The 12,321-nt window shown below is 52.2% G+C and overlaps 1 protein-coding gene across 1 annotated transcript in view; it reads right to left on the minus strand.

Moving 5' to 3' along the window:
• Positions 1–1,578: 1,578 nt before the first annotated feature.
• ATG2A (autophagy related 2A) overlaps positions 1,579–12,321 on the minus strand; it is a gene marked incomplete at its 5' end in the record, with an annotated part of 38,534 nt that continues 27,791 nt past the window's right edge. The window contains 11 exons of the mRNA XM_083417137.1: positions 1,579–2,228; positions 3,117–3,272; positions 3,654–3,808; positions 4,704–4,825; positions 5,132–5,214; positions 6,129–6,201; positions 7,034–7,169; positions 8,108–8,192; positions 9,355–9,456; positions 10,788–11,000; positions 12,056–12,191. Coding sequence (XP_083273263.1) covers positions 1,992–2,228; positions 3,117–3,272; positions 3,654–3,808; positions 4,704–4,825; positions 5,132–5,214; positions 6,129–6,201; positions 7,034–7,169; positions 8,108–8,192; positions 9,355–9,456; positions 10,788–11,000; positions 12,056–12,191 — 1,498 coding nt within the window. The 3' untranslated portion in view covers positions 1,579–1,991. The remainder of the gene's footprint in view (positions 2,229–3,116; positions 3,273–3,653; positions 3,809–4,703; positions 4,826–5,131; positions 5,215–6,128; positions 6,202–7,033; positions 7,170–8,107; positions 8,193–9,354; positions 9,457–10,787; positions 11,001–12,055; positions 12,192–12,321) is intronic.

Here is a 12,321-nt window from a genome sequence, read left to right on the forward strand (position 1 = left end):
GCAGGGTGCTGCCCCAAGCAAGAAGTGGGGGGGGGGGGAGAGACTGGGGTCCCAATTCGCCAATCTGCAAGTGTTATTCTTTTGGGAAATGCCAGGCATACCTATTCAGAGGGGGCTGAAGAGGAGTTAATGGGATTTTTCAATTGTATTGCAGTCTCGCCTTTCCCTCCAAGGGGTTCAAGGTGATGCACGTGCTTCCCACTCATTAATTCCCACAACCTTGTGAGGTAGATTAGGCTGAAAGGCAGTGGCACTCGGAGAACTCCATGGCACAGTGGGGATTCGAACCCTGGTCTCTCCCAGGTCCTAGCTTGGCACTCTAACCACTGCACACCACAGGCAATCAAGAAGGGTCTTGGGCAGAAGGGATGCAGGACTGGTCCCTATTCGGACACCCCTCCGCGTAGAGGCCTCAGCAGGGAGGGGAAGGGCCAAGGAGCAGGGCTGAGCAGCAGAGCGCCCCACTTTGCGCGCGAAAGGGAAGGATTTTTACAGGAGAAGCAGGCTGCAAGTGGGCGCACACTTGAATCCAGGACAGCTCCGGATGGCTGGGGAGAAGGCGGCAGCACCTTTAAGTGTTTCTAAGGAATAAGTTGCTAAGTGGCATTTCTGCCTGTGGTTAGGGCCAGGTCTGAACCCCTGGCATCTCGAGGCAGGGCTGGAAAGAGCCTTCTGGGCCTGAGATACTGCCAGTCAGTGTAAGCAACACTAGGCTAGATGGTCTGACTCTGTAGGGCCGCTTCCCAAAACTGCAGAGAAGTCACTTCTCCCACCCTGGGACCCTCCAGCTGTTTCGGACTACAGCTCCCATCAGCCCATAGCTGGCACTGAATAGAAGAGGAGGGGGGAGGAAGGGGGAACCTTCTTCACTGCTGCTGCTGCTGCTGCTGCATTCCGGAAACCAGAAACTTGACCTCAGGCAGCTGGCGGCTCGCCTAGTTTCTCCAGAGTAGCACAATCCTGCCCCCTGCTGGCTGCTAGGAGCATTGCTGACTGATGCTGGTAAGAGCTCCCAATCCCTTGAATGCAGAAAACGTGCTCCCCCCGCCCCCCAGCAAAGCAAGCCCTTCTAGGGCAATCACAGAATTTTAGAGTTGGAAGGAACTTCCAAGGTCATAGAGAGTGCAGGAACGGCAGCCAATCCCTGCCTGCTCCTTCCTTGCCACACACACTTCCTGCAACATACACGCTCCACGCCCCCACAGCACAGCATGCAATCTGGGCTCAGCCCTCCGGTCCTCCTTTATTGTGGAAGTATCTCTGGCTTTTGTAACATCCAGGCTGAAGGAAAGACGTTCTGGGGAGACCAAAAAGCTTGTGCAGAACTTTTTGCTTTGCTGCTGGTCAGAATGAAACTGAATCGTGTGGTGGTGGCTGCCTGGGTTGGTTCTCCTGTTCTCCCCACAAACACACCAGCCCCCCCCCCCAACATGGGTGCCTGCATCTCTTCCTGCTTCTGTACCTGAAAGGAGTCGCGTCCCTGATCTGTACAGCACATCAAAACACTGTCCGACAGGGCAAAGCAGGCCAAGAAAAGGACACTTCACCCCCTTACCAAATGCCTAAGGAAGCAGGAGCTGAAAACAAGTCACGTCCTTTAATGTTCAGCCAACCTTCCGTCTCTCCCAACAACCCCAGAGAGAGAGGGAGACAGAGAGAGACAGAGAGAGAGAGAGAAGTTGCAGCCTGCAGCTCATGCACCAAATGGATGGCAGAAGCTATACTCCTGACAAGTACAAAAACAAGGGCGAGGCAAGAGGAGGTGGCACCACCCTCGTGATGCCAGGCGTGCTGCTGCTTGAGAGCGCGCCAATCCCGCCAAGCAGAAGCTCTTCCCCGCCACGTGGTTCTTCTTCTGCGGGTGGCAAGGCTGGCAAAGCGGGAGGCTGCGTCCTTTCGCTGGCCCTGCCAATGTCCTGAACGGGGTAGATTAAGAGGAACGGCCCCGCTTCTGAGCCCGGTCAGTGGAAGGCGGCAGTGGCGGCGCCCGGTCAGTCCTGAGCCTCTTCTGAGCGCCACTTCAGGGACTCCTCCTTCCGGGCGTCGGGCTTGATCTGGTTGCGCATACCGCCCAGGAGGTTGGAGGTGGCTTCCGAGGCCACGATGAGGGGCTTGACCACGGTGGGAGGGATCTGCCGCAGGACGCCTCCCACCGCCCCGGTGATGCCTTTCTGCTCGTGGCCACGAGTCGCCACGTCGCAGATGGCCTGGGCTGTGTCGATGACACCCTGGAGGAAGAAGAAGAAGAGTCTAGATTTGATATCCCGCTTTATCACTGCCCTAAGGAGTCTCAAAGCGGCTAACAATCTCCTTTCCCTTCCTCCCCCACAACAAACACTCTGTGAGGTGAGTGGGGCTGAGAGACTTCAGAGAAGTGTGACTAACGCAAGGTCACCCAGCAGCTGCATGTGGAGGAGCGGGGAATCGAACCCGGTTCCCCAGATTACGAATCCACCGCTCTTAACCACTACACCACACTGGTGTAGAGGAGGAAGAGGAGAAAAGGATGGAGACAGAGCATGCGTCAGGGCCTGCCAGAGGTCTGTAAGCAGGGTTTTTCCAACTTGGGTCTCCAGCTGTTTTTGGACTACAGTTCCCATCATCCCATACCACTTGGCCTGCTAGCTATGGATGATGGGAGTTGTAGTCCAAAAACTGTTGGATACCCAAGTTGGGGAAACCCTGGCTGGAAGGATAATTCCTTTTCGAACACATAAAGATCATTAATTTACGAGGCAACATGTTTTCCTAGTTCAATTTTATGTAAGCTGCTGTTGTACACTCATATATTAACAAACGGGTGTGTGTGTAAACAAATAGTAATGATATTCCACTAATAGCGAACTTAAACAGTGAGTGCCGATAGCTATGGAGCCAAAATGGGGCTGCTGGAATATCAGAGGCAGCATTTGCTTGCCCAGAAGGACCCCAGCATGTGCAGAAAGAGAACAAGCCTCAAGGAAACTAAGCCAAAGGCAGCTCAAGGAAGCCAGAATTTTGGAAGACTCAGGGCAGATAAAAGGAAGCCCTTCTTCGCACAGGGCAGAGTTAGCCTATGGAACTCACTCCCACAGGAGGCAGGGGTGGTTCCCAACCTGGATGGCTCTAGGCCTTACCTCTCGCACAGTGTCATAGGCCTTGGCCACCCCTTCACGCAGGTCGGCAGGTTGCTGGCCGCGCCTCAGCTTGCGCGTGTGCTTCTTGTCCAGGAGGGTGCGCGTCATTGGGGGGGCGGTAGGGGACAGGATGTCGTAGACGGTCTCTGCTGTGGCCTGCAAGGGGGAGAGAAGGGATGGCAAACCCGGAAGGAGAGGCGGTTCTGAGAACCCCATTGCCCTTGCGGGGACCACAGTGCCTTCAGATATCTGAGGGGCTGTCGCATGGGAGATGGAGCAGGCTTGCTCTCTGCTGCTCTGGAGAATAGGAACGGAGCCAACAGCTTCTAATGTCAAGGAAGGAGATTCCAACTAAGCTTTCAGAGGAACATTCTGAAGGCAGGAGCTGTTTGGCAGTGAGATGGGGCTGTGGTTTAAGGGGCTGGACCAGATGGCCCCTTGAGGTCTCTTCCAACTCTACAGTCTACGAACTCATCACCAAGGGCTTGAGAAGAACAAGGGCAGCTGCCCCCCCTCGCAGACCCCCCCTGCCCAAACCTGGATGGCCTGCACCAGGCGGTTGCTGAGCTCGAGGGCTGCCGACGCGGTTGAAGTGCCGAAGGAGGCTGCCCCACGCTGCAGGCCCCGGATGATCCGCCCGTCCTTGCGGTACTGCTCGATGGGCAGCCAGAAGAGGTCACGGAGGCCGTGGACTGGGAGGGAGAGAGAGAGAGAGGAGAGGGCAAATGCAAGGGCAGCACCGTTGCATGTCAGGCAAAACCATTCCCCTTTACCCTGGGCTATGGCCATTCCATAATCTATGGCCTGTAAAAGTGTGGAGAGAGAAGACTGTTATGGTTATGATTATGATTAGGCTGTCTCTGTATACTTTTTACTATGTTTTTCCATTGATGTTTTGTAATGTGTTTCTAATGTTGCACATCTCCCTGATATCTTCTGATAAAAGATGGTATGTAAATTGAATTATTATTATTATTATTATTACTACTACTACTACAGTGGTGCCTCGCAAGACAAAATTAATCCTTTTTGCGAGTCTCTTCGTCTTGCGGTTTTTTCGTCTTGCAAAGCACAGCTATTAGCGGCTTAGCGGCTATTAACGGCTTAGCGGCTTTAAGAAAAAGGGGAAAAACTCGCAAGAACTCGCAAGACGTTTCGTCTTGCGAAGCAAGCCCATAGGGAAATTCGTCTTGCGGAACGACTCAAAAAACGGAAAACTCTTTCGTCTAGCGAGTTTTTCGTCTTGCGAGGCATTCGTCTTGCGGGGTACCACTGTATTATTATTAACTGTGCTGCTGGATCAGGCCAATGGGGGACTCACCTGGTCCAGCATGCTGCTTTCCACCACGGCCAACTGGGTGCACACTCTTCCCCAATGGGAAATCCACAAGCAGGGATGGGAAGGCAACAGCTCCCTCTCCCCAGCAGTTGGGTGTTGAGAGGTAGACTGTGCCTGGGCCTGGAGGCTCCATCTAGTCCTCATAACTACCCTCCTGTTTGTATATGTAGACAGACAGGAAGCCTTCCGACCCCCGACACTGCCGCCCGATACATCCCCAGGCAACCCCCTCCTCCCCCCGGACTTACAGAGCTGCACCACGGAGTGCATAGGCCCCACGCCTCCCAGGATGCCTGGCAGCTGGTTCTTGCGGATGTCCGTCAGCCACTCGGTCAGGGCGTAGCTCACCACCTTCTCCACGCCCAGTAGCCTGCGGAGGCGGAGAAGCAGGTGGTCAGGGGCCCCAAAGGGCAACGCCCACCAGATCTGGCCCCCCCAGGCCAGTGAAGCAAGTGAAGCCGTGGGGAGGGGCTGCCGGCAGAAGTGTCTCAGGCAGCGGGATGTGGAAGCACCCGCGGCTTTTCAGCCCAGCTTGACAATGGATAAATGGGGCTGCCTCCATTCAGATACTGGCTTCTTACTACGCACCACCAGGATGCTGGGGGTTAGAGTGTCTCCTTGCCCTCCTCTCCACTGACACACCCCACCCGGCTACCCTAAAAAGGTGGCTCCTCACCCGTGTCGACAGCAGAGCCTCTTGAGCTTGAGCTCAGAGCAGTTGAGCTGCGCCAGGCCGATGAGGATGCCGGCAAAGGTGCCCTAGGGAGAAACGGAGAGAATTTGTGTAGAGTGGGAAGGGACCCAGCGGGTCATCTAGGCCAACCCCCTGCAGTGCAGGAATCGCAGCTGAAGAATCCCTGACAGGTGGCTGCTCTGCCTTGGTTTAAAAGCCTCAGGTGAAGAAGTGTCCACCACCTCCCAAGGGAGTCCTCTCCACTATCAAACAGCTCTTGCCACCAGAAAGTTCTTCCTAAGAAGGGTGGACACTGACCCAGCGAGCCCGGTGCCTCTTCCGGACAGGCACTCCCCTTCCCCACCCCTGTTTAATCCAGGCTTTCCCAAACTTGGGTCTCCAGATGTTTTGGACTACAATTCCTATCATCCCTGACTAGCTAAGGATGGAGCTGTAGTCCATAAACAGATGGAGACCCAAGTTTGGGAAACCCTGGATTAATCTCTCCCCACCCCCTGGGCACAAGGGCCAGGCTTTAGAGGGGAGAAAGAGGCAGCCTGATGGGGACCACCATGCCCTTCCTGTGGTCCTGTGCCATGGGCAGGCAAACTAAGGCCTGGGGCTGGATCCAGCCCAATCGCCTTCTAAATCTGTCCCTTGGATGGTCTGGGAATCAGTGTGTTTTTACATGAGTAGAATGTGTCCTTTTATTTAAAATGCATCTCTGGGTTATTTGTGGGGCATAGGAATTCATTCATTTTTTCCCCAAAATATAGTCTGGCCCCCCACAAGGTCTGAGGGACAGTGGACTGGCCCCCTGCTGAAAAAGTTTGCTGACCCCTGTCCTGTGCTGAGACCCTAAAAAGCAACATCAGCTGGAATGAATGACTGGAAGGTGGAGTGAGACTGAGAAGCAGCTCTGCAAAGGGGTCAATCGTACTGGACAAGAAAGTTCCCCAGGCCTGGGGAGGGAGGGACTCCTGCAGACTCTGCTACTCACCACTTGGTCCACGGTCACATGCTTTCCCTGGTAGTCCAGCCAGATGGGCACTTCGGACGTGAACCGGAACTCTCTGGAGAGGGAGAAGCCAAGGAGAAGGGGAGGTGCTTTTTCCCTTGTGGTGGGAAAGCGCTGGCAGCAATGCCGGCTACCACTCCGTGGCCTGTCTACCCCAGCATCCTGTTCTCACAATGAACATGTACCTCTAAGAACCCAGAAAGCTAGATAGACTGCCTCTGGGCCTGGAGGTTCCATAAGCACCTAAGAAGAGCCTGATGCATCAGGCCAACAGCCCATCTAGTCCATCATCCTGTTCTCACAGGAGCCAACCAGGTGCTTCTGGGAAATCCTCAAGCAAGATTTCCTTCCTGTGGTTTCCAACCTTCCTGTGGTTTACAACCAATGTTATTTAGAAGCATTTATTTGCCTCCAGCTGTGGAGGCAAAGCATAGCCTGGATGGCTAGTAGCCATTGATAGCCACTTCCTTCTACAGAACACACATCCTCCCACAACAAGCTGGGCAATGAATCTTGTATTTCCTATCTCTCATACGCATTCTAAATTCTGGAGTCCCCTGTGGCGTAGTGGTTAGAGTGTCAGACCTCAACCTGGGAGATCAGGGTTCAAATCCCCACTTGGCTCACTGAGGGTGACCTTGGGACTGGTCACTGCCTCTCAGCCTAACCTACCTCACAGGGCTTTTATGGGGCAGAACGGGGGACGGGGAGAAAGAAAATGGGAAACGGGGGAACCATAAATGCTGCCTTGAGCTCCTTGGAGGAAAAGTGGGGTGTAAATATAGTAATTGATAGAACTCTCCGCTAAGACTCTGCAGCTTGGCCCTGCTGCTCCCCAACATCCACGCGCCCCATCCTTTCTCCCTCCCCACGTCAAGCGCTTGTACCGGAAGTAAATGGGCTGGTCGGAGGAGGAAGAGGAGGCGTTGGACAAGGAGCTGTTTTCGCTGGCCGTGGTCTCCATCGAGGCGGTCATCTCCCCCTCCGCTCCCTCAGGCTCTTTCCCCGAGGACTCTGGGCGACCTATGGAGTGGAAGAGCAGCATTGGGCAATGAGAGAGGGGAGAGGGACACCTCTGGGGGTTCCTCTAGACAGCCTCTGCCATCCCTGTGACACTCTGGATGTTGTTGAACTACAACCCCCATCAGCCCCCAACCAGCATGGCCAACAGGCAGCCATGGTGAGGAGGGTGGCGCGGAACTGGAGAAGCCCTCCTCCTCTAGGGAAAGGGAAAAGCTGTCCACGGAGGCACAGGTCAATTCTGTGTCCAGGGCAGCTGTCTACCATCTCCATCTGGTATGCAGGCTGAGACCCTACCTGCCTGCAGACTGTCTCGCCAGAGTGGTGCATGCTCTAGTTATCTCTCGTTTGGACTACTGCAATGCGCTCTGTGTGGGGCTACCAGGGACCACAACTAATCCGGAATGCGGCAACTAGACTGGTGACTGAGAGCGGCTGCCGAGACCACATAACACCGGTCTTGAAAGACCTACATTGGCTCCCAGTATGTTTTCGAGCACAATTCAAAGTGTTGGTGCTGACCTTAAAAGCCCTAAATGGCCTCGGCTCAGTATACCTGAAGGAGCGTCTCCACCCCCATTGTTCAGCCCAGACACTGAGATCCAGTGCCGAGGGCCTTCTGGCGGTTCCCTGACTGTGAGAAATGAGGTTACAGAGAACCAGGCAGAGGGCCTTCTTGATAGTGGCATCTACCCTGTGGAACGCCCTCCTGTCAGATGTCAAGGAAATAAGCAACTATCCGCCTTTTAGAAGACACCTAAAGGCAGCCCTGTTTAGGGAAGTTTTTAATGTTTGAAGTTTTGTTCTGTTTTTAATCCTTAGTTGAAAGCCACCCAGTGTGGCTGGGGAAACCCAGCCATATGGGCAGGGTAGAAATAAATAAATAAATATTAATTATTAAATTATTAAAGGAAGATCCTCCCGGGAAGCCAGACACTCACCTTCTGAGCCAGCCTCGCAGGGCACGACGGGGTTAATGCTGGCAGCCACACTGGTGAAGAAGTCCTTGAGGAAGAACAAGGCATCCTGGAGTAAAAACAAGGGGAAAGCAGGAACCTATTATTATTATTACTATTATTATTATTATTATTATTATTATTATTATTATTATTATTATTATTATTTCTACCCCACCTTTCTCTTAAGCTGGGATTCAAGGTGGCTTACAACATTTGGGAATAAAAAAAAATGCAAAGGAATAGAAACTAACAATAATAAAAATGCATCAAAACACATTTAGAACCAGCAATCCAAGTTTGTTTTGATTTCATCCTGTGCCACTTCTATTTTCATAGCAGGCATACAATAAATCTAGCAGTTCCTAAGATCATCCTTGGAAGCTCCAGCGGAGACATCTCCAATTTGGGCAAAGTGGGAGGGAGAAGAGGAGGAATCCACCCTGCTTGGTCTTGCCAGGTCCACCCCTCCCATCCCGAAAGGCTCACAAGGAAGCCGCTTGCTCTGCTGCTGGCTGAGGCCACACTCAAGGTCACCAGACACTGGAAATCTGCATCAGGTCCCTCTAGGGATGCTTTTAGAGGTGTGGGGCATGGCCTTGTCTGAGCATTTCATCCACTGCCAGAGGGATGTGAGGGGGGGTTACAGAACGAAGCCATTTTGATATTGTATGGTTTCAGTTTATACACTTTATACATAAGCATACTGCACTGCATAGGCCCCCAACAACACATGCCTCTGCCGTATCAATATGTGATGCTTCAAAAAGATCCCTTTGCAGAATCCATTTTATTACAATGTCTGTCCTGAGTGATCTGTTTGTTTTATTCTAATGCAACAATGTGCTCCACACAGTCACTGTTTCTTATTTCTTTACCGTTTGTCCTGTTTGCATGCTGCAAACTAAATGCATCTTTAAAAAAAACCAAAACCAAAACCCAGCTCAGTCAGTAGAGCATGAGACCTTTCATCTCAGGGCTGTGTGTTCGAGCCCCACATTGGGCAAAAGATTCCTGCATTGCAAGTGGTCGGACTAGATGATCCTGTCCAACTCTACAATTCTACGATGCCAGGAGCAGGCCAGGCATCCAAGCCACAGCCACAGGCAGCCATTTTGGCTATGAAAATCCTCCTCCTCCTGTGGGAGGGCAGGGAGTTCTGAGCGCAGGGGTGCTCCCAAACAAAGCGCCCCCCGTCCCCTGCAGAGCACCTAACCCCAACCCCCCCTTACCTGGTCAATGTTGAGCCTGAGTGGCATCAAGGAGACACGAAGGCAGCACTCGGGACCCCCCAGGCCAGACTCAGGGCAGACGTGCAGGGCTTTGATGGTGAGCTGTGAAGAAAGAGGGGGGGAGTGGTCAGTCTTGCGGTGGCCCCCAGTGACAGAAGACGAGGGAGCTTTCTAGAGGCTGAGCTTCAGAAGCACCAAATCCCCCCTACCCAAAAAAGTGTTTCACTATCAGACTCCAGGCCAGGCTGAACGCCCAGAGTCTCATCAGGCCTCCAAGATCCAAGTGGGTTTATTTTTTCCATAACATTTATATACTGCTGATTATTGTAAGGGGGGGCCCTCAAAGCTGTTTACAAAAAGAACAATGAAATTGTTGATAAACAGATATTTAAAACATTCGGAAAGGGATCAAAAATAAACTAAAATCAGGTTAAAACACACATCGGCATTCTATGTATCCGGACAGAGATGTCTAATCCAAAATGTCTTTAGCAGGAGTACTGTGAAGGTGCCTGCCTTCAATTGGCAGGGAGTTCCAAAGTACCACACTGAAAGATCAATCTCTTACACATGCAGAACGGGTATTGTGTGGCACCTGCAGCAGTGCCAGTTCTGCAACCTGAAGCGGTCAAAAGGCCCATCTTGCAAGCAAACTAGTCCCAAATTGTTAAGGGCTTTCTATACTAATACAGTGGTGCCCTGCAAGACGAATGCCTCGCAAGACGGAAAACCCGCAAGACGAAAGGGTTTTCCGTCTGCAGAGGCACTTCGCAAGACGAATTTCCCTATGGGCTTGCTTCACAAGACGAAAATTGACGAAAATTTTCGGGTTTTTTTTTTTGCTCCAAAACCCCTTTTTCTGAATCGCTAAGCTGCTAAAACCATTTTAGCAGCAAAACCGCTAATCCCCCAAGCCTTAAAAAGCCGTTTTTAGCCCTTAAAATGTCAATAGCACTAATAGCGCTACTCCGTCAATGGGCTTGCTTCGCAAGACGAAAAAACCGCGAGACGAAAAGACTCCCGGAACGGATTCTTTTCGTCTTGCGAGGCACCAACCACTGTAGCAACACTTTGAACCCGGGTCCAGCAGCAAACTGGCAAGCAGAAGATCTCTCCGCCCAGGGGTGATATATTTGCTGACAAGGCCTCATTCCTGTCAGCAACCGTGCTGCAGCATTCTGCACTGACTTCAGCTTCCGGATCGAGAGCAAGGGACGTCCCCACATCAAGCAGTAATCTACTACTGGAGGCCCCCTCTTCCCAAAAAAAATAGCATACAGCAAAGGGGATCCTCTGGACTTTTCCAGTCTAAGGAGAGGCGGAGACAGCCAGGAGCCAGGGGAGAGGTCTGCTCCTTGGTGCTCACCAGCAATGCGACCCACAACCCCCCACCTGCTCTCAGCTCCTCCTGCTGCTCCCCGCCCCCCCCGTACCATGTTGGAGTGGGCTCGGCGCGGCATGCACTCGCTGCTGTACAGGTAGAGGAACTTGTTGATCTGAGAGGAGGCCAGGCGGTCTCGGATCTCCAGCTCCTGGACAATGAAGACCTGTCTGGCCACGGGCTGCTCCTCCAACTCCACGGAGGGTTTCTCAGATGTGCCGCTGCTGCTGCTGCTGCTGGGGTACGTTTCATGCTGGAAACTCACCTGGAGAGGAGGGGAGAGGTGAGGGCAGGTGAGGTCACCACTTTGTCCCACTCCCTCCACCACCACTGGGGTTTTTTTTGTTTTGTTTCTTGCCAATTAATTTTTATTCATTTTCAAATTTGTAACACATTGAAACCAAATTAAAATTAATACCGGCTTCCTCCTCTCTCAGGTATATTCCAATTTTTTGGAATTCACTTTTACACGCTGCTTATTTTAATTAACATCTTTTTTTTTTTTTTATAACAAATTCCTCATCTCTCAGCTATTCCCCTTTACCAACACCCACATATAGAAAAAACAAAATTATATCAAGGAACGATTAGTGAGGTTGCAATAATTTTAAATTGTTCGTTCTCCTCTCCAACTTGCATGTTAGTTTCGTTTTCTTATCCTGGATAATTTTCAGCTTCTGCCTGTTTGCGTGCAGACGTCCAGGGGAGACTTTTCCTTCCCCCCACTGTTTTGATTCATTCACCTGCCCTCAAAGGAAGCTCAGGGTGGTGTATGCTTGCCCCCCCTTTTCTTCTCACAAACAACCCTAAGAGGTAGGCCAGGCCAAGAGACTAAGAATGGCCCAGGGTCACCAAGTGGGTATTTTTGGTGCGTATTGTAGTCCTAGCCCAGCAGTCCCCCCCCCCGATGCCCCCCACCTCTTTCCTTTTAGATTGCTTGCGCCCCACCAACCAATAAAGCGATTCCCTGCCTTCTAAGCACAGCCGTTCTCGCAAGGGCCTTTCTGGGGAAATTTAATTTAATTTTCATCCTAAGACCTCAGGGTGCTTCACGGAATAAAATACAGGAGAAGAAACATGCAAGTAATTAAAACGAAACAGCAGAACAAGAACCCGCCCCTTCCTACAGGCACATTTAAAAGACTGATATTAATCAGCCAAAGGCCTAGTTGAAGAGGAACGCTTTCACCTGGCGCCTAAAAATATATATATAATGAAGGTGCCAGGTGAACCTCTCCTGGGAATCAGGGCACCCATTTTAAACTCGAAGAAGCCCCCAAGCAGCGAGCGAGGCCCCCCTCTTGCGCCACCAGCTCTCACCTTTGTCAGCTGGATCTCCATCAATAGGTCGTGGATGCGGCTGGTGCCCCCCTGAGCCCGCCAGGTGTTCTGGGGCCGGTTGGTGACAGAGGAGCGGGACGGGGACGAGCGGGCGCTGGAAAGAGACGGCTTCGTCCTGGAGAAGGTGGGGCGGGAAAAGATGGAGAGCGACAGCTTGTTAAAGTCAACGGATGAGGCTTGCTCCTCTGCCCTGCCAGCCATAAGAACATACAGTGGTACCTTGGGTTACATACGCTTCAGGTTAC

Source organism: Podarcis tiliguerta, assembly GCF_965153285.1.
Source record: "Podarcis tiliguerta genome assembly, chromosome: 16".
Classification (NCBI taxonomy): Eukaryota; Metazoa; Chordata; class Lepidosauria; order Squamata; family Lacertidae; genus Podarcis; species Podarcis tiliguerta.